Source organism: Jaculus jaculus, chromosome 1 (assembly GCF_020740685.1).
Source record: "Jaculus jaculus isolate mJacJac1 chromosome 1, mJacJac1.mat.Y.cur, whole genome shotgun sequence".
Lineage (NCBI taxonomy): Eukaryota > Metazoa > Chordata > Mammalia > Rodentia > Dipodidae > Jaculus > Jaculus jaculus.
In genome coordinates this window covers 179,223,949-179,243,182 of record NC_059102.1, presented here as the reverse complement: position 1 = coordinate 179,243,182, position 19,234 = coordinate 179,223,949, and the positions used below count along the sequence as shown (strand labels likewise).

The 19,234-nt window shown below is 41.9% G+C and overlaps 1 protein-coding gene across 9 annotated transcripts in view; it reads left to right on the top strand.

Moving 5' to 3' along the window:
• Positions 1-19,234, top strand: part of Atg13 (autophagy related 13) — a 61,950-nt gene that overhangs the window by 28,586 nt on the left and 14,130 nt on the right. For all 9 annotated transcript variants that reach the window (XM_045133338.1, XM_045133329.1, XM_045133324.1 and 6 more), the window contains 6 exons: positions 2,024-2,070; positions 4,384-4,524; positions 10,456-10,496; positions 11,052-11,148; positions 11,478-11,576; positions 11,923-12,016. In XM_045133338.1, the coding sequence (XP_044989273.1) occupies positions 2,024-2,070; positions 4,384-4,524; positions 10,456-10,496; positions 11,052-11,148; positions 11,478-11,576; positions 11,923-12,016 (519 nt within the window). The remainder of the gene's footprint in view (positions 1-2,023; positions 2,071-4,383; positions 4,525-10,455; positions 10,497-11,051; positions 11,149-11,477; positions 11,577-11,922; positions 12,017-19,234) is intronic.

Sequence of the window (19,234 nt, the reverse complement as noted above, 5' to 3'; positions counted from 1 at the left end):
GGAATTCACTATGTAGTCTCAGGGTGGCCTTGTACTCATGGTGATCCGTCTACCTCTGCCTCACAAGTGCTGGGATTAAAGACATGCACCGGGCTGGAGAGATGGTTTAACGGTTAAGGTGCTTACCTGGGAAGCCTAAGGACCCATGTAAGCCAGCTACACAAAGGTGAGGCAAGCACAAGGTCTCACATACCCACTAGGTGGCAGAAGCATCTGGAATTTAATTTCAATGGCTGAGGCCCTGGCACACCAGTTTTCTCTCAAAGAAAAAATAATAATAATAAAAAATACTGAATAGGTGTGCCCACCACACCCTGCTTAATTTTTTTTATTGCTGATAACTTCCATAATTCTAGGCAATAAACCATGAAAATTCCCTTCCTCCTCCAATTTCCCCTTCGCAAGTCCACTCTCTATCATCTACCCTGCCCCTCTAAATCAGTCTGTCTTTTATTTTGATGTCATCATATTTTCCTCCTATTACAGTGGTCTTGTGTAGGTAGTGCCAGGCACTGTGAGATCATGGTTATTCAGGCCATTTTGTGTCTGGAAGAGTATATTGTAAGGAGCTCTACCCTTCCTTTGGCTCTTACATTCTTTCTGCCACCTCTTCTGCAATGGACCCTGAGCCTTGGAAGGTGTGATAGAGATGTATCAGTGCTGACCACTTAAGCCACTTCTCAGTGGAGTTTTTGTTTTGTTTTTTTTCCAGGCAGGGTTTCCCAGACTGACCTGGAATTCACTATGTAGTCTCAGGGTAGCCTTGAACTCATGATGATTCTCCTACCTCTGACTCCTGAGTGCTAGGATTAAAGGCATGTGCCACTAGACTTCAGTGCATATTTATTTATTTACTTGTGAGAGAGATAATGGGCACACCAGGGCCTCCAGCCACTGCATCCAAACTCCAAATGCATGTGCCCCCTTGTGCATCCGGCTTATGTGCATGTTGGAGAGTCAAACTGCTAAGCCATCTCTCCAGCCCCAGTGGACTTTAAAAAAAAAATTATTTGGGCTGGAGAGTTGGCTTATTGGCTAAGCGCTTGCCTGTGAAGCCTAAGGATCCTAGTTCGAGGCTCCATTCCCCAGGACCCACATTAGCAAGATGCACAAGGGGGGTGCACATGTCTGGAATTTGTTTGCAGTGGCTGGAGGCCCTGGCATGCCCATTCTCTCTCCTTCCCTCCCTCCCTCCCTCCCTCTCCCTCTCCCTCTCCCTCTCCCTCTCCCTCTCCCTCTCCCTCTCCCTCTCCCTCTCTCTCTCTCTCTCTTTCTCTCTCTCTGTCGCTCTCAAATAAATAAATAAAAATAAACAAAAAAAAAGTTATTTGAGAGACAGGCAGAGAGAATGGGTGTGGTAGGGCCTCCAGCTACTGCAAACCTATTCCAGATTCATGTGCCACCTGGCTTATATGGGTCCTGGGGAATTGAACTTGGGTCCTTTGACTTTGCAGGCAAGTACCTTAACTGCTAAGCCATCTCTCCAGCCCTTTTTGTTGACTTAGGGTCTCACTCTAGCCCAGGCTGATCTGGAAATCACTATGTAGTTTTAGGGTGGCTTTGAACTCATGGTAGTCCTCCTGCCTCTACCTCCTGAGTGCTGGGATTAAAGTGATGCTCCACCACATCTGGCTTGATTTTTTTTTTTTTTCCCCGAGGTAGGGTTTCACTCTAGTCTAGGCAGACCTGGAACTAATTATGTAGTCTCAGGGTGGCCTCGAACTTTGGGCAATCCTCCTACCTCTGCCTCATAAGTTCTGGAAAAAGTCATCATACCCAGAAATATCACTTTTTTAAAAATGTTCACACAGAGCTGGGTGTGGTGGCACATGCCTTTAATCCCAGCACTAGGGAGGCAGAAGTAGATTGTCCTAGAATTCACTATGTAGTTTCAGGATACCTTGGAACTTCATTGTGATCCTTCTACCCCTGTCTTCCAGGTGCTGGGATTAAAGGTATGCACTACCATGCCTAGCTAATGAGGTAAATTTAAACTATTGAATTGTTTTTCTCTTATGTACAGGGAGATTCCATGGAGCTGGAAATTTGGTGTCTTGAAATGAATGAAAGGTAAGAGTTCTGTTTTAGACTTGGTTGTGGTAGCTGAGGATAAAGCAAATGCCATCGTGTAAAAGCAAGCAGGGCTTTGTTGTCATGCACAGAGGGTATTCTAAGCACTCAGCAGAGCCTGTAGAGCTTTGCTAACATTTGCTTCGTGCTTGGCTTCCAGCCCAGGCCCAGAGATGACCTTCAGAGGGAGTATTAGTTCAAAGCAACTCACCCCACAAGAAAAGGAGTAGCAGCAAAAGCTAAAAAGGACTTCTTGTTCTCCAGAGTACAGCTAGTCCTCTGATTAAATCCCTCATGAGCTCACATAGCATGACTGTTCTATGTTGTCTGTATTCTGTGTGGCAGCCATCCAGTAAGATTTCCCGCACTTCTTTTTGTACACATTGTAGTTATCTTGGATTGGAATGTGTATTATGTCCCCAGTTTTCTTCAAAGTGGATGGATTAGTTTGCCTCCTATGTGAAAGTTTGGTTTTCAAGAAGAGTATGTAGGAAAACTGAGGAAATACTGACACAGCAAAAGAAAAAATCTTTTTTTTTTTTTAAATTTATTTATTTGAGAGCAACAGACACAGAGAGAAAGACAGATAGAGGGAGAGAGAGAGAATGGGCGCGCCAGGGCTTCCAGGCTCTGCAAACGAACTCCAGACGCGTGCGCCCCCTTGTGCAACTGGCTAACGTGGGACCTGGGGAACCGAGCCTCGAACCGGGGTCCTTAGGCTTCACAGGCAAGCGCTTAACCGCTAAGCCATCTCTCCAGCCCAAAAGAAAAAATCTTAATGATAAATCTGTGTGGTGTGGTATTTTATTTATTGGTTTTTCGAGGTAGGGCTTTACTGTAGTCCAGGTTGACCTGGAATTCACTATGTAGTCTCAGGGTGGCCTCAAACTCACGGTGATCCTCCTCCTACCTGTTTGTGCCAAGTGCTAGGATTAAAGGTGTATGCCACCACACCTGGCTTTATTTATTCACTTTAAAAAATATTTATTTATTTATTTATCTATTTGAGAAAGAGGCAGATGAAAGAGAGACCATGAGTGCACCAGGGCCTCCAGCTACAGCAAATGAACTTCAGGTGCATGTGCCACCTTTTGCATCTGGCTTTTACATGGGTACTAGAGAATTGAACCTGAGTCCTTTGGCTTTGCAGGCAAGTCATCTCTGTAGCCTCTCTTTTGTTTGTTTGTTTCAAGGTAGGGTCTCAATGCTAGTCCAGGCTGATTTAGAACTCATTCTGTAGTCCCTGGCTGGCCCCAATTTCATGGTGATCCTTCTACCTCGGCTTCCCAAGTACTGGGATGAAAGACCTGCACCAAATGTGAGGCTTTTTTTTTTTTTTAAAGGAAAAGCAGGTGGTAGGTTATGGTCCAATATTTTAGTACCAAATAGATTTTTTTTTTCTCCAGGTTTTCTGTGCAGAATTAAATAGCTCATATGATAGTACCTTGAACAATGTCAGCATGTGGATTATATATATATCTATCTATATCTATATCTATATCTATATCTATATCTATATCTATATCTATATCTATATCTATCTATCTATCTATCTATCTATATATATATATATATAATGCAATATTGATTTATTGTTTTTCTTAGAATAACTACTTCAAAAGTAGAAAAAAACAATTCCTCTGGGTGCTCATTTCTCTCTAATGCATAAAAAAGCAAAACTTCAGCTTACTTTGTATTAGCAGAGGCCTCTAGTGGTATCAGAGCATGCTTTTTTTGGTGGGGAGGATTTGAGGTAGGGTCTTATTCTAGCCCAGGCTGATCTGGCACTCACTCTGTAGTTCTAGGCTGGCCGCAAACTCACAGTGATCCCCCTACCTCAACATCCTGAGTGCTGGATTAAAGGTGTGCACCACCATACCTGGCTTAGAACCTATTTTTCAAATTTTTTTTTTTGTTTATGGTATTTCAAGGTAGGGTCTTGCTCTAGTCCAGGCTGACCTGGAATTTATTCAGTAGTCTTAGGGTGGCCTTGAATTCACAGTGATCCTCTAGCCTCTACCTCCCAGGTGCTGGGATTAAAGGCATGTGCTATCACACCAGGCTTAAGTTTTTATTTATTTATTTGCATGTGTGTGTCTGTGTGTATACATGTGTGTCTGCACATGCATGCCAGGGTGCTTTGTAACTGCTTTACATGGATGGCTGGGAAATAGAATCTGAGCTGGCAGGCCCTGCAAGCAAGTGCCTTTAACGGCTGAGCCATCTCCCCAGCCCCAGAACATGTTTTAATAATAAATTTGCATAGTTCCAGCATTTCATAGGCCATATTGACAGTATCTGTGTACTCCTCAGGTGTGATAAAGAAATCAAAGTTTCCTACACCGTATACAACCGACTGTCACTGCTGCTGAAGTCTCTTCTGGCTATAACTAGGGTGACACCAGCCTATAGACTCTCTAGAAAACAGGGGCATGAATATGTCATACTGTACAGGTAAGCAATGGGGATTTTTATCTTGGTTCAGTGATCAGCCTCGTCACATTATATGTTGATTGTCTAGTGTTCTGTTGGACAGATGGTTGATTAGAGTATTGCTCCTGTAGCTTTTATGTAATCACTCTGTAGCCTTCCTCATGAACCTCAGCTTTTCAGAGCCACCAGGCATACTGTCCTTTTGTCTCTGTGCAGCTATGATTCCTGTAGAATGGATGTTGAGGTCCTATACATACAGATATCAAAGTTGGAAAATTCTTTAAAAAACACTCTTCAGACAGGCATTATGGGTATAATGTATATCTATAATCCCAACACTTGAGAGGTAAAGGCAAGAGGATGAGTAGTTCATGGTCATCCTCAATAATAGAGTGAGACCTTGTGTTAAAAGACCAATAAAGGGCTAGAGAGATGGCTTAGTAGTTAAGGCACTTATCTGCAAAGCCAGAGGACCCAGGTTCGATTCCTCAGGACACACAGCCAGATGCACAAGGTGGTACATATGTCTGGAGTTTGTTTGCAGTGGCTGGAAGCCCTGGCACACCCGGTCTTTCCTGCTTGCTCGCTTGCACATTCTCTCCCTGCCTCTTTCTCACTCAAATAAATAAGTAAAAAATAAAATTTAAATTTAAAAAAGACACAATAAAATAAAATAAACAAGCTTTCCTTGGAAGATTCCACAGCCTTCTCTATTACAGAGCTCAATTTAACCTTTTTATTTTCATTTTTTTCAGAGTTTGATCAACCTTTTTAAAAAAATATATTTTATTTTAAGCCAGGCATTGTAGCACACACATTTAATCCCGGCACTTGGGAGGCAAAGGTACAATTGCCATGCGTTCAAGGCCAGCCTGAGACTACATAGTAAATTCCAGGTCAGCCTGGGCTAGAGCAAGACCCTACCTTAAAAAAAGAAGAAATTAAAAAAAAATTATCTGTTTATTTAAGACAGGCAGAGGTAGAGAGGGAATAATCACATCAGGGCCACCAGCCCCTGCAAACAAACTCCAGACTCATGCACCACCTTGTGCATCTGGCTTACATGGATCCTGGGGAATCAAACCAAGATCCTTTGGATTTGCAGGCAAGCGCTTCGCTAAACCATCTCTCCAGCCTTCATTTCAACCTTTTTTGTTTGACAAACTGCTAATTTGACTTGAGTGTTAAGTTAATTGACCACAGGCGTAAAGAATTAGTCAGTAGTTCATCTTAGTATTTTCCTTGTGTAAATAACTCATCTCAATACATTTTCAAGTTCCATTTTAGTGCAAACATTGTGCTAGTTGTATGGTGAAACTGTACAGAAGCCCTGCATTTAGGAGTGGCTCATCTAATGAGGGGAAGTGTGATGCATGTTTAACTGTAATAATTGCTGCATAAGCAGGAGGACCTGAGGTCGGATATCCAGCACCTGCATAAATGCTTGGGTAGGTGTGGCAGCCTGCCTGTAGTCCTATTGTTGGGTAGGCAAAGATAGGATATTCCCATAGCAAACTGGCTAGTTAGATTAGACTAATGGGTGATCCCTGGGTTCAAGTGAGAGACCCTCTAGGAAGACCCTAAGGAAGATACCTGACATCTCCCTCTAGCCTCCACACATACATGCACACATAGGTACATGTCCTCTTACATATATGTACCCACACACATGCAAACACTCCTGTACACATACATACACAAGCATACACATGCAAAAAACAGTGGGATTTGAAAACTGCATAGCAGCCCCAGCACAGAAGTATTAGGTAAGAGAATATAGAGATGGAAGAATTTGTTCTGACCTTGAGAAATGGGATTAATCCCTTGGAGGAGGTGAACTAGGCAAAGAGAATTGCAAGGGCAGTATTCTGATTGCCATATACACCAGTGTGGATGGGTCAAGGTTATACAGGAAAGTAGGAGAGTAGACCAGGAAACTCAGGGCTTCCAAATCATTGAAAATCCTTTGTATTGATGACAGCAGTTAGTTTTAACCTTTGACTTAAGTGTAGAGCTGGTTTGTAGAACCTAGTATGCTAGGATGGAGGGGCCAAAGAGAGACTTTTATTAGCTATATTGAGAAAAAATCCTGTATCTAAGAATATTTACCAAGTCATCCTTAACTTTCTTGGCAATAGCCTCACAACTCTTAATTTTCCATATGTCTTTACTACATTTCCATTGCAGTTTTCCCAATTGAAATGATTAGGCCTTTACTGAGATATAATGGAAATTTTTCTCTCCATTTTCTCCCGCCCCCCCCCCACCCCCGCCAGGTAGAGTCTTGCTGTAATCCAGGCTGACCTGGAATTCACCATGTAGTCTCAGAGTGGCCTTGAACTCAGGGCGATTGCTGGGATTAAAGGCACATGCCATCACACCTGGCTGTGTTGCTTTCTTTTCTTCTGTTTCCATCCTTTTCTCTCTCTCCTTTCTCCTCCCCCCCCCCCCCCCCCCCCCGGCATGTGTGTATGGACATAGGACAACCTTGGGTGTAATTTTCAGAATGTCTTCCATCTCTTTTTGAGACACAGTTTTTCTTTAGTCTGGAGCTTACCAACTAGGCTAGATTAGGTAGCCCACAAGCTTCAGGAGACCTCCCATTTCTACTTCCTTATCAGTGGGATCACAGGCATTTGTCACCATTCCCAGCATTTATGTGGATACTAGGAATCAAGGTGTGGATACGCTTCCGAGGCAAGCACTTTACCCACTCATCTCAGCCATTTGTTTTTGTTGTTTTGTTTTTTAAAATATATTTTATTTATTTATTTATTTGAGAGAGGGAAAGAAGGAGAGAGAGAATGGGCACACCAGGGTCTCTAGCCACTGCAAACAAACTCCAGACACATGTGCCCCCTTGTGCATCTGGCTTATGTGGGCCTTAGGGAATCAAACGTAGGTCCTTGGGCTTTGCAGGCAAGTGCCTTAACCACTAAGCCATCTCTACAGCCCTGGTTTTTTGTTTTTTTTTTTTTTTTTTTTAATTTTTATTAACATTTTCCATGATTATAAAATATATCCCATGGTAATTCCCTCCCTCCCCACCCCCACACTTTCCCGTTTGAAATTCCATTCTCAATCATATTACCTCCCCATTACAATCATTGTAATTACATATATACAATATCAACCTATTAAGTATCCTCCTCCCTTCCTTTCTCCACCCTTTATGTCTCCTTTTCAACTTACTGGCCTCTGCTACTAAGTATTTTCATTCTCACACAGAAGCCCAGTCATCTGTAGCTAGGATCCCCATATGAGGGAGAACATGTGGCGCTTGGCTTTCTGCAGCCCTGGTTTTTTGAGGTAGGGTTTTGCTCCAGCCCTGGCTGACCTGAAATTTCACTATGTAGTCTCAGGATGGCTTTGAAGTTATGCCAATTCTTCTATCTCTGCCTCTGTAGTGCTGGGATTAAAGGCGTGTGCCACCACACTACACCTGGCTGGTTTTTTTTTTGTTTTGTTTTCCTTTTTCTTTTTGGTTTTTCAAGGTAGGGTCTCACTCTCGCCCAGACTGACCTGGAATTCACTTTGTAGTCTCAGGTTGGCCTCGAATTCACAGTGATCCTCCTGTCTCTGGGTGCTGGGATTAAAGATGTGTGCCACCACACCTGGCTGTTTTGTTTTTTAAATTTAAGTGTTTTTGCCCCCCCCCCCCCCCCCCCCGCAATATGGTCTTGTTCTAGCCTAGGCTGACCTGCAATTCACTATGTTGTCTCAGGGTGGCCTTAAACTCATGGCAATCCTCCTACCTCTCTGCCTCCCAAGTGCTAGGATTAAAGACAAGAACCACACGCCCAGCTGTTCTTGCTTTTTAAGAACTCACTGTACAGCTCAGGTGTGTACCCCTATACCTAGCGATTTTCTACTTTATTATTTTTTATTTTCTTATTAGAGACAGAAATAGAGAGAATGGTGTGCCAGGGCCTGTAGCTGTTGCAAATGAACTCCAGACACATGCACCACCTTGTGCATCTGGCTTATGTGAGTCTTGGGGAATCACACCTTGGTCCTTGGGCTTTAGCAGGCAAGCACCATAACCACTAAGCCATCTCTCCAGCCCCATTTTCTACTTTCTTAACCCATTAACTGTGATGAGTAAGAAGAGCTCCCCACAACCAAAAGCCATTTGTCAAAATCTTAGTTCTGGGGCTGGAGAGATGGCTTAGTGGTTAAGCGTTTGCCTGTGAAGCCTAAGGACCCCGGTTCGAGGCTCGGTTCCCCAGGTCCCACGTTAGCCAGATGCACAAGGGGGCGCACACGTCTGGAGTTCATTTGCAGAGGCTGGAAGCCCTGGCGCACCCATTCTCTCTCTCTCCCTCTATCTGTCTTTCTTTCTGTGTCTGTCTCTCTCAAATAAATAAATTAATTAATTAAAAAAAATCTTAGTACTGTTTGCCAGGTGTGATGGCACAGACTTTTATTTATTTACTTTTTTTATGCTTATTTTTATTTATTTATTTGAGAGCGACAGACAGAGAGAGAAAGAGGCAGATAGAGAGAGAATGAGAATGGACGCACCAGTGCCTCCAGTCATTGCAAATGAACTCAGATGTGTGCACCCTCTTATGCATCTGGCTAATGTGGGTCCTGGGGATTCAAGCCTCGAACCAGGGTCCTTAGGCTTCACAGGCAAGCGCTTAACTGCTAAGCCATCGCTCCAGCCCATGCACACTTTTAATCTCAGTGCTCTGGAGACTAAGGTAGAAGGCTTGCCATGAACTCAAGGCTAGCCTGGGCTACATATTGAGTACCAGGTTAGTATGGGCTAGAATGAGAATCTACCTAGAAAAAAAAGGTAGGCCTAGATGTGCATGACTGCAACACCAACATTGAGGGGACAAGTGGATCACTGGAGTTCCTTGGTCAGCTAGTCTATGAAAATACAAGGAGTGACCAGGCATGGTGGTGCACGCCTTTAATCCCAGCACTGGGGAGGTAGAGGTAGGAGGTTTGAGGCCACCCTGAGACCACATAGTGAATTTCAGGTCAGTCTGGGCTAGAGCAAGACCCTACCTTCAAATATATATATATATTTATATATAAATATATATATATATATGTATGTATATATATGTATGTATGTATATGTATGTGTGTGTGTGTATATTTATTTATTTATTATTTGTATTTATATTTATATTTTGTTCATCTGGCTCATGAGGGTACAGGGGATTTGAGCCTTGAACCAGGGTCCTTAGGCTTCACAGGCAAGTGCTTAACTTTATATATATATATAATATATATATTATATTATTAATATATATTATATATTACATATATATATGGAGAGAGAGAGAGAGAGAGAGTGTGTGTGTGTGTGTGTGTGAGAGAGAGAGAGGGGGGGGAGGGAGAGGGAGAGGGGGAGAGAGATGGTGAATGCCTTTAATCCCAGCACTTGGGACATAGAGGTAGGAGGATGGCTGTGAGTTCGAGGCCAGCCTGGGACTATAGAGTGAGTTCAGTTTTGGCTAGAGTGAGGCCCTACCTTGACAAACAATTTAAAAAAAAAGTTAGTGGGGTTGGAGAGAGTAGTCAAAGGTGTTGCTTATAAAGCCTGATGGCCCAGGTTAAATTTCCCAGTACCCATGTAAAGCCACATACACAAAGGGGCACATGTATCTGGAGTTCATTTGCAGTGCAGGCCCTGGTGTGCCCATTTTCTTCTCTACCTTTGTGCCACTTTATGCATCTTGCTTTATGTGGATATTGAGGAATTGAAACCAGACAGCCTTTGCAAGCAAGCACCTTTATTAACGGTGCTCTCTCTCCAGCCCCTGCCTGTAGTCTAATTGAGGTAGTTGTAGCATTTGCTTCATCCAGAGAGAGAGGTGTTCATGCACATAAGGAAGTTAGGACTTGTTTAGTTTATTTCTGTGAGTTTTGCCTATAGAGGCACTAAGAATAAAACAGCAATTGTTATTTCTTTCTTCTTTTTCTTCTTGACAGGATATACTTTGGGGAAGTTCAGCTGAATGGCTTAGGAGAAGGTATGTATTAAGATCCCAGCTTCAGAGGCAGGCTTGGTTGTGATGGCACACACACAAAAAAAAAAAAACACAAACAAAAACAAAAACTTAACTTTGCCAGGTATGGTGGTACATGCCTTTAATCTTAGTGCTCGGGAGGCAGAGGTAGGTAGATAACCATGTGTGTGAGGCCACCCTGAGACTACATAGTAATTCCAAAGATTCTACCGTGAGAAACAAAAACAACAAAAAAAAAGCATAACTTATCATAGCTTCAATATATATAATACAAATAATTAAAAGATAAGGCAGATAGGTTGTTCCAAGGAGATAACCAGGGATGACTGAATAATTTTCATAGAAGTTCTTTAATCTTGTTCAAGGTAATTTTACCTGGAAATACTGTTTGCTACTATTGGTCAATATTGAAAAATGGGGGAAACATAAAAACAAGAAATTGTGGCTGCCATACTCAAAGTGCTAAGTGAATAAAGCCAGGGGTTTTGTAATGGAATAACTGTAGGAGCTATGACAGCATTCTCCCAGGGGGGAATGCTAATAACTTCTCTCTTCTAGGCTTCCAGACAGTTCGTGTTGGGACAGTGGGCACCCCTGTTGGCACCATCAGTCTATCTTGTGCTTACCGAATTAACTTGGCATTCATGTCTACCAGGTGAGGAGGTGACTTGGGATCTAAGGAAATTAAAGTTCCTGCCTTCCCCAAACCTTCAAGACTACATCTATAGTCCTGCTTTGCTGTTGCTGAAAATAACCCTTTCTAGAAGAATACAGTTGAGAGAGAAAGTGCACCATTGTCACACTGGAAAATTTGAATGTCCTAGAGCCAGCTTGTCCAGAATGCACAGTTTGTGGTTTATATTAGAGATAGCAATGTTAAGGCTGTGTATACCTGTAGTAACTGAAATGAGGGGCCCTCTGAGAACTTCAGGGGCGCTGGGAATGAATTCTAACAAATACTGCAATGTGCTTATTACATTACAGGCAATTTGAGAGGACCCCACCTATCATGGGGATTATCATTGATCACTTTGTCGACCGTCCCTATCCCAGCTCCTCTCCCATGCACCCCTGCAATTACAGGTGAGGAATTAAGGTGCTCTCCCACATTGCAGCTACTCAAAAGCATCTACTTGTCTTACTGATAGAAATAGTGAGGCTAGTTTCCCTTCTTGTCACCTGTTACATACACCAAGGCTGGGTACATAGAGGGCCTCAGAAAATGATTGGGTAATTTGTATCTTAATGGTAATGATGTCACTTTCTTCTATAGCAAGTTACATGGAGACCACAAGAACACCAGTAATTGGTAGACTATGCTGGGTAAATGAATTGGTTTACAGGTTGCTATCAGGCATTATAAACTGCCTGAAACTTACATTGACTGCCATCACCATAAAATTCCCTGTTTCTTTAACTCCCAATTTAGAACTGCTGGTGAGGAAGTTGGAGTCACATACCCATCAGTGGAAGATTCTCAAGAAGTGTGTACCACCTCTTTTTCCACATCTCCTCCCTCCCAGGTAGGGAAGTGAGTTGTGGGTTGGTGGTAGTTTTTGGTGTATATGTTTGCATACTGCCCTTAGGAACAGTATTCAAACCTAGCTATAATCTGTTGGTGGTTGTCACTGTTTCAAGTGGGTTGTTTTGAGGAGTAACGGAGAGCCTTATCTAGTAAATCAAAGAATCTATTGTTTCTAGTCTGTAATCATTCTAGTATTAGCTTCCAATTCCCAAGAAAATAAGTCTGAGATTTCCAATTCATTTTGACACCAAAGAAGCACTCTAATTTACACATGCTAATTTAGTAGCTACTTCTCTTATTAAGTGGCAAATGGAAGGAACCCAAAAAGAGTCAGTAATTATTTAAGATACATGCCAGTAAAAAAAAAAAAAAAAAATTAAAAGCCATGGGCTGGACACTTGGGAAGCAGAGATAGGGGGATCACTGTGTGTTTGAGTCCACCCTGACACTACATAGTGAATTCCAGGTCAGCCTGAGCTAAAGTGAGACCCTACCATGACAAACAAAAATAAAAAATTAGTAGAGTTGCTTTTCATAGTAGCTTACATAGATATCTGCCTGTCCACATTCTTTATCCAAATACTATAGCCATTAACTCTTCCACATGAGTCAGTCTTAACTGGCAAACCCATTTTAAGTAAAACATGGCTCTGGATGATGCTAAGGAAGCATCTCCACAGTCTCTTGTAATAAGCATGGGCTGGGGCCACTCCAGCCAGCAGGTATTGATTTTTGCTAGCTGACTGAATTTCAGGGATACGTCTTACTTTTTACCCCAACGCTTTTTCCTTCTGCTTCATTGCCTCCAGCTCCCTGCCCATTGTTACCGTATGCTCCTCCTCTGCCTGTAAAAAATTTTTGCCTGGCGTTGTGGCGCACGCCTTTAATCCCAGCACTTGGGAGGCAGAGGTAAGGAGGATTGCTATGAGTTCAAGGCCACCCTGGACTACATAGTAAATTTCAGGTCAGCTTGGGCTAGACTGAGACCCTACCTTGAAAAAGAATTTTTTTTTGATGGGGCTGAGATTGCTAAGTAGTTAAAGGCACTTGCTTGCAAAGCCCTGCCAGCCAAGGTTCAATTCCCCAGTGCCCATGTAAAGCCAAATGAACAAAATAGCACATACATTTGAAGTTTGTTTGCAGCGGCAAGAGGCCAGTATGCCCATACTCGCTCTCTTCTCTTTCTCTCTCTCTCTCAAATAAAATATTTTTTGGAGCTGGTTATGATGGCAAATGCCTTTAATCCCAACACTTAGGAGGTGGAGGTAGGAGGATCACTGTGAGTGAGATAATCTAGAATAACAGTTCCAAGTCAGCCTGGGCTATAATTAGACCCTACTTTGAGAAAAACAAACAAAATATATGTATATATGTACATGTATATATAAATTTCTTTTTGAAACGAGAGTCTTGCAATATAGTCTTGGCTGGCCTAGACCTAGCTACATAGGCTAGACTGGTTTCAAACTAGTGTGGCAGTCTTCCTCTCTCCTTAGTGTTAAGATTACAGGTGAGTTCCACAGTGTTTGGCCATTGAATTTTATATTACTAGTTTCTTATAGGCCTACTCCAGCTTTACTTATTTAAAAAAAAAATTTTTATTTTCATTTATTTGAGAGAGAGAAAGGTTGATAGAGAATGTGCACACCAGGGCCTGTAGCCACTGCAAACTCCAGACACATGTGCCACCTTGTACATCTGGCTTACATGGGTCCTGGGGAATCAAGCTGGGATCCTTAGGCTTCACAGATAAGCACCTTAACCTCTAAGCCATTTCCCCAGCCCAGCTTTACTTTTTAAAAGTATTATTTTAGGTTTTATTTTATTTTATATTATGACAGCCTCATGTAGCCCAGGCTGACCTTAAATTGTATGTACCAGGAATAGCCTAGAATTTCTGATCCTCCTTTCTCTACCTCTCAAGTGTTGGGAGTATAGGCAGGTACCACTATGCCATGCTTTTGAATTATTTTTATTTTTTTGACGCCTTCCATAATTATAGATAATAAACCATGGTAATTCCCTCCCTCATCACATTTCCCTTTGCAACTCTACTGTCTATAATATCCCTTCCCCCTCTAAATCAGTCTCTTATTTATTTATTTTTTGGATTGTTTTCAAGGTAGGGCTTAACTCTAGCTCAGGCTAACCCGGAATTCCCAATGTAGTTTCAGGGTAGCCTGGAACTCATAGTGATCCTCTGCTTCTCCCACTTTCCCCTTTGAAACTCCATTCTCCATCATATCCCCTCCTCCTCTCAATCAGTCTCTCTTTTATTTTAATTCCATGATCTTTTTTTTCCTGTTATGATGGTCTTCTGTAGGTAGTGTCAGGTACTGTGAGGTCATGGATATCTAGGCAATTTTGTGTCTGGAGGAGTACACTATAAGGAGTCCTACCCTTCCTTTGGCTCTTACATTCTTTCCATGTGTGGATTTTTTAAGCTAGCCCCAGACTATTATTTTTTTTTACCATCTTATTTAGTGGATACAACAAATTAATTAACTTTTCATAAGTTTTTAAATTTTTATGCTATTTTAATTAGAAAGGAATTTAATTTTTCTGCATCCTGGGTTAGCTAAGAGATACTGTATTAAACTTATAAGCTGTTCGAAAAGCAGGAGTTATTGTCTGCAATTGATATGGCAGAATTTGTTTTTTTTTAAATATTTTTATTTTTTTATTTTATTTGAGAAGGATAGAAAGGCAGAGAGAGAGAGAGAGAGAGAGAGCATGCGCCAGGGCCATCAGCTACTGCAAACACACTCCACATGCATGCAACACCCTGTGCATTTGGCTCACATGGGTACTGGGGAATTGAACCTGGGTCCTTAGGCTTTACAGGCAAGTGCCTTAAACACTAAGCCATCCCTCCAGCCCCAACAAGAGATAGGAATAAAACAAGTTCTGGGATGGAGGGATGGCTTAGCAGTTAAGGTGCATGCCTGCAAGGCCAAAGGGCCCAGGTTCAATTCCCCAGTAACCACGTAAACCAGATGCACAAGGTGTCAAAAGCATCTGGAGTTGGTTTGCAGGGCTTGCAGGCCTGGTATGCCCATTCTCTATCTATCTGCTCATTCCTCTCTCTCTAATTGATAAAAAAAAAAAAAGAGAGAGAGAGAGGTTTCTTAGCACTTAAGGTGCTTTCCTGCGAAGCCAAAGGACCCACGTTCAATTCCCCAGGACCCACGTAAGCCAGAGGCACAAGGTGACTCACATGTCTGGAGTTCATGTCTGGAGTTAGTTTGCAGGGGTTAGAGGCCCTGACATGCCCATTCATATTCCCTTCCTCTCCCTCTCTTTCTCCCTTTCTCTTTCCCTCTCTCTCTCTCATGTCTTTTAAATAAATAAATAAAAATTTAAAAATAAACATGATAAATAAAATATTAGAAGAATGCTAGCCAGACATGGTGGTACACGCCTTTAATCCCAGCACTTGGGAGGCAGAGGTAGGAGGATTGCTGTAAGTTTGAGGCCACCATGAGACTACATAGTGAATTCCAGGTCAGCCTGAGCTACAGTGAAACCCTACCTCAAAAAACCACACCAGGGCTGGAGAGATGGCTTAGCGGTTAAGTGCTTGCCTGTGAAGCCTAAGGACCCCGGTTCGAGGCTCGGTTCCCCAGGTCCCACGTTAGCCAGATGCACAAGGGGGCACACGCGTCTGGAGTTCGTTTGCAGAGGCTGGAAGCCCTGGCGTGCCCATTCTGTCTTTCCCTCTATCTGTCTTTCTCTCTGTGTCTGTCACTCTCAAATAAATAAATAAATAAAAATAAAAAATTAAAAAAAAAAAAAACCACACCCAAAAAAAAAAAAAATTCTTGTTTAGTACTGGAAAGATGGCTCAGCAGTTGAGGTGCTTGCCTGCGGACCCTGACAACTTGGGTTCAATTTCTCAGTGCCCACATAAGCCAGATGCCCAAAGTGACACATGCATCTGCAGTTTGTTTGCAGTGGCTAGAGGCCCTGGTATACCTATACACACCTCTCTCCATCCTTACCTCCCTCCCTTCCTCCCTTCTTTCTTTCATCTGTATCTCTCTGTTTGCAAATATATATCTCTCTCTATATATTATATATATATATTCTTTTTGAAATATATGTATATATATATTTCAAATAGAATGCTTGTTTAAGGGCAAGACGTGTAGCTAAATGGTAGAGCATGTGCATATAGGAGGTTGTGGGCTCAATCCTCAGCTCCCAAAATGAACAAAATATTCCTTCATTTTTTTCAAACTTTATTTCAACATGGGTTGAGTGTACACCATGGCCTCTTGCTGCTGCAAATACCAGAGAGATGTGTGCAACACTTTGCATCTGTTTTATGTGGGCACCTTGAGAATTGAATCTGGGCTGGTAGGCTTTTCAAGCCAGATCTTTTAACTGCTGGCCCATCTTCTCACCCTTACCCCCATTTAAAAAACATATTTATTATTTGAAAAACAGAAGGAGAAAGAGAGAGGGATAGAATGGGCACACCAGTGACTCCTGCTTTTGCAAACAACCTGCAGATGCATGTACCACTTTATACATCTGGCTTTATATGGATACTGAGAAATTGAATCTGGGTTGCTAGGCTTTGTAAGCAAGTGCCTTTAATCACTGATCCATCTCTAGAGCCTCCTTTTTTTATTTTTTAATTTAATTTATTTATTTGAGAGGGAGAGAAGATGGGTGCTCCAGGGTATATAGCCACTGCAAATGAACTCCAGATGCTTGTGTCCCTTTGTGCATCTGGCTTACGTGGGTCCTGGGGATCAAACTTGGGTCCTTTGGCTTTTCACTAAGCACTTTAACTGCTAAGCCATCTCTTCAGCCTTGCATTTTTTTTTTTTTTCTCAGATTAAAAAATCTTACTGTGTAGCTCAGGTTGACCTCAACCTGGTAATCCTCCTACCTCTGTCTCCTTAAGTGCTGGGATTTTAGGCCTCCACCACCCTACAATGCTTACCTGAAATAGTTGTTTGTTTGTTTGTTGTGTTTTTTTTCCCCCTCAAGTTGCCTAGACAGTTTGGTTTGGAAGTATGGGGCATGGGAATAATTCTCTTTACCTAGTGTATCACTGGATAGGGGTTCCTCTGGTGTATTTACCAACACATCAAGATAGGCTAAACAAGTAAGACACAAGAAAAGAACCAGTTTCTTACAAGTTTAGGTTTTCATTGTTTTGAGACATGGTCTTTTATAGTCCAGAAAGCCAAAGCTACCCTTAAACTCGTAATTCTCCTATTGCTGCCAAACAAATGTTGAGAATACAAGTGTGTGCCACTACTGCCAGCTACCATAACAAAGTTTATTTATTAGATCAAATGAAAATTCAGAAATGAAAAAGGCAAGTTGCATTCATAAAAGATGTCATTCACATTCATTTTAGAAGGCAACATAAAAAAATTGCTTAGGTGAAAATTGTAATATTGCAGTTTTATTTTATAAGCTGAAAAAAATGATTTTGTTAACATCTGCATAAGATCTGTATTTATATACTACATGTTATTAAAAAATTCCATCACTAAATTGTGAATTTTGAAATTTCAGGCTTATATTTATACTGTTTCTGGTAAATATGTGGCAGATATGGAATGAATGAAAAAAAATTTTTTTTTGAGGTAGAACCTGGAATTCAGTAGGCTCAGGCTGACCTCGAACTCAATGATCCTTTTTCCTCTGCCTCCTGAAGGCTGGAATCAAAGGCATGTGCCACCACACCTGGCTTGAGAGACTTTTTTTTTCTTTAGCCTACTAAAATGTTAATGTTTGAAATTTAAGCAGTTTTATTTTGTTTTATAAGTGATGCTTTCATAAACAGTGCATATATTTGTGGCTCAGGATATTGGTGGGATGATGTGGCTTAGCTAGTAACAAGTCAATTTTTCACTCCTAAAGTTAAATGGATATTAAATAGTCTTGTACACCTTATGTTTGCATAAGTTTGTTAGCCTGTGTAAAGAAAGGGTAGCTAAATTGGGCGTGGTGGCACATGCCTTTTAATCCCTGCACTTGGCAGGCAGAGGTAGGAAGATTGCCTTGAGTTTGAGGCCACCCTTGAGACTACATAGTGAATTGAAGATCAACCAGGGCTAGTGTGAAACACTACCTCAAAAACATAACAAAAATAATAATAATAACAAAGGCTATCTTCCTTTTTAAAATTTTAAAAGATATTTTATTTGTATTTGAGAGAGAAAGAGGCAGATAGAGAGAATGGGCATGCCAGGGTCGCTAGCCGCTGCAAACATACTCCAGGAGCATGCACCAACTTGTGCATCTGACGTATGTGGGTCTTGGTGAATCAAACCTGGGTCCTTCAGCTTTGTAGGCTAGCACCTTAACCTCTAAGTCATCCCTCCAACCCAAGAAAGGCTATCTTTCTTTTTTAAAAAAATGTTTTATTTATTTATTTTATTTATTTATTTGAGAGAGTGTGGGTGTGCCAGGACATCCAGCCACTGCAGACAAACTCTAGACACATGCTCCACCTTGTACATTTAGCTAACATGGGTCTTGGGGAATCAAACCTGGGTCCTTTGGCTTTGCAGGGAAGCATCTTTACTGCTAAGCCATCTTTCCAGCTTAATAAAAGCTATCTTTCATATCAGTTCCCAATGTGTCTTATCACCATTTAAGAGTAGGATCCAGGGAAACAGCTCAGAGGTAGAGTGCTGGTAAGGCATGCCTAAGGCTCTAGGTTTGATTTCCTATTATTTCTGAAAACAAAAGAAAACGAAAATAAAAACAATGCCCAGATTTTGTGAACTGGTACACTTAGGAAAGCCCTGGCTGCCTCTGATCAAGTATGATATAGCCTGGTACATAAATAAACATTTTTGCTGGGTGTGGTAGTGTACACTTTTAATCTCAGCTTTGGGAGGCAGAGGGAGGATCTTCATGAGTTCGAGGCCACCCTGAGACTACATAGTGAATTCCAGTTCTGCCTGGATTAGAGCAAGACACTACCTCAAAATAAATAAATAAATGGACGTTCACGTTTTGGGGCCAGGCTTGGTGGCAACATGCCGATAATTATAGCACTCAGGTGGCTGAGGCAGTAGGGTCCTCATGAGCTATATCATGAGAGCTGTCTGTGATAGTTTGGATGAGGTGTTTCCCATAAATTATATTCTGAATGTTAGGTCCCCAACTGGTGACAGTTTGGGAGATGGAGGTGGTGTATTATGGGGGCAGGGTTATGGGTGTCATAGCCAGCTTCCCCTTG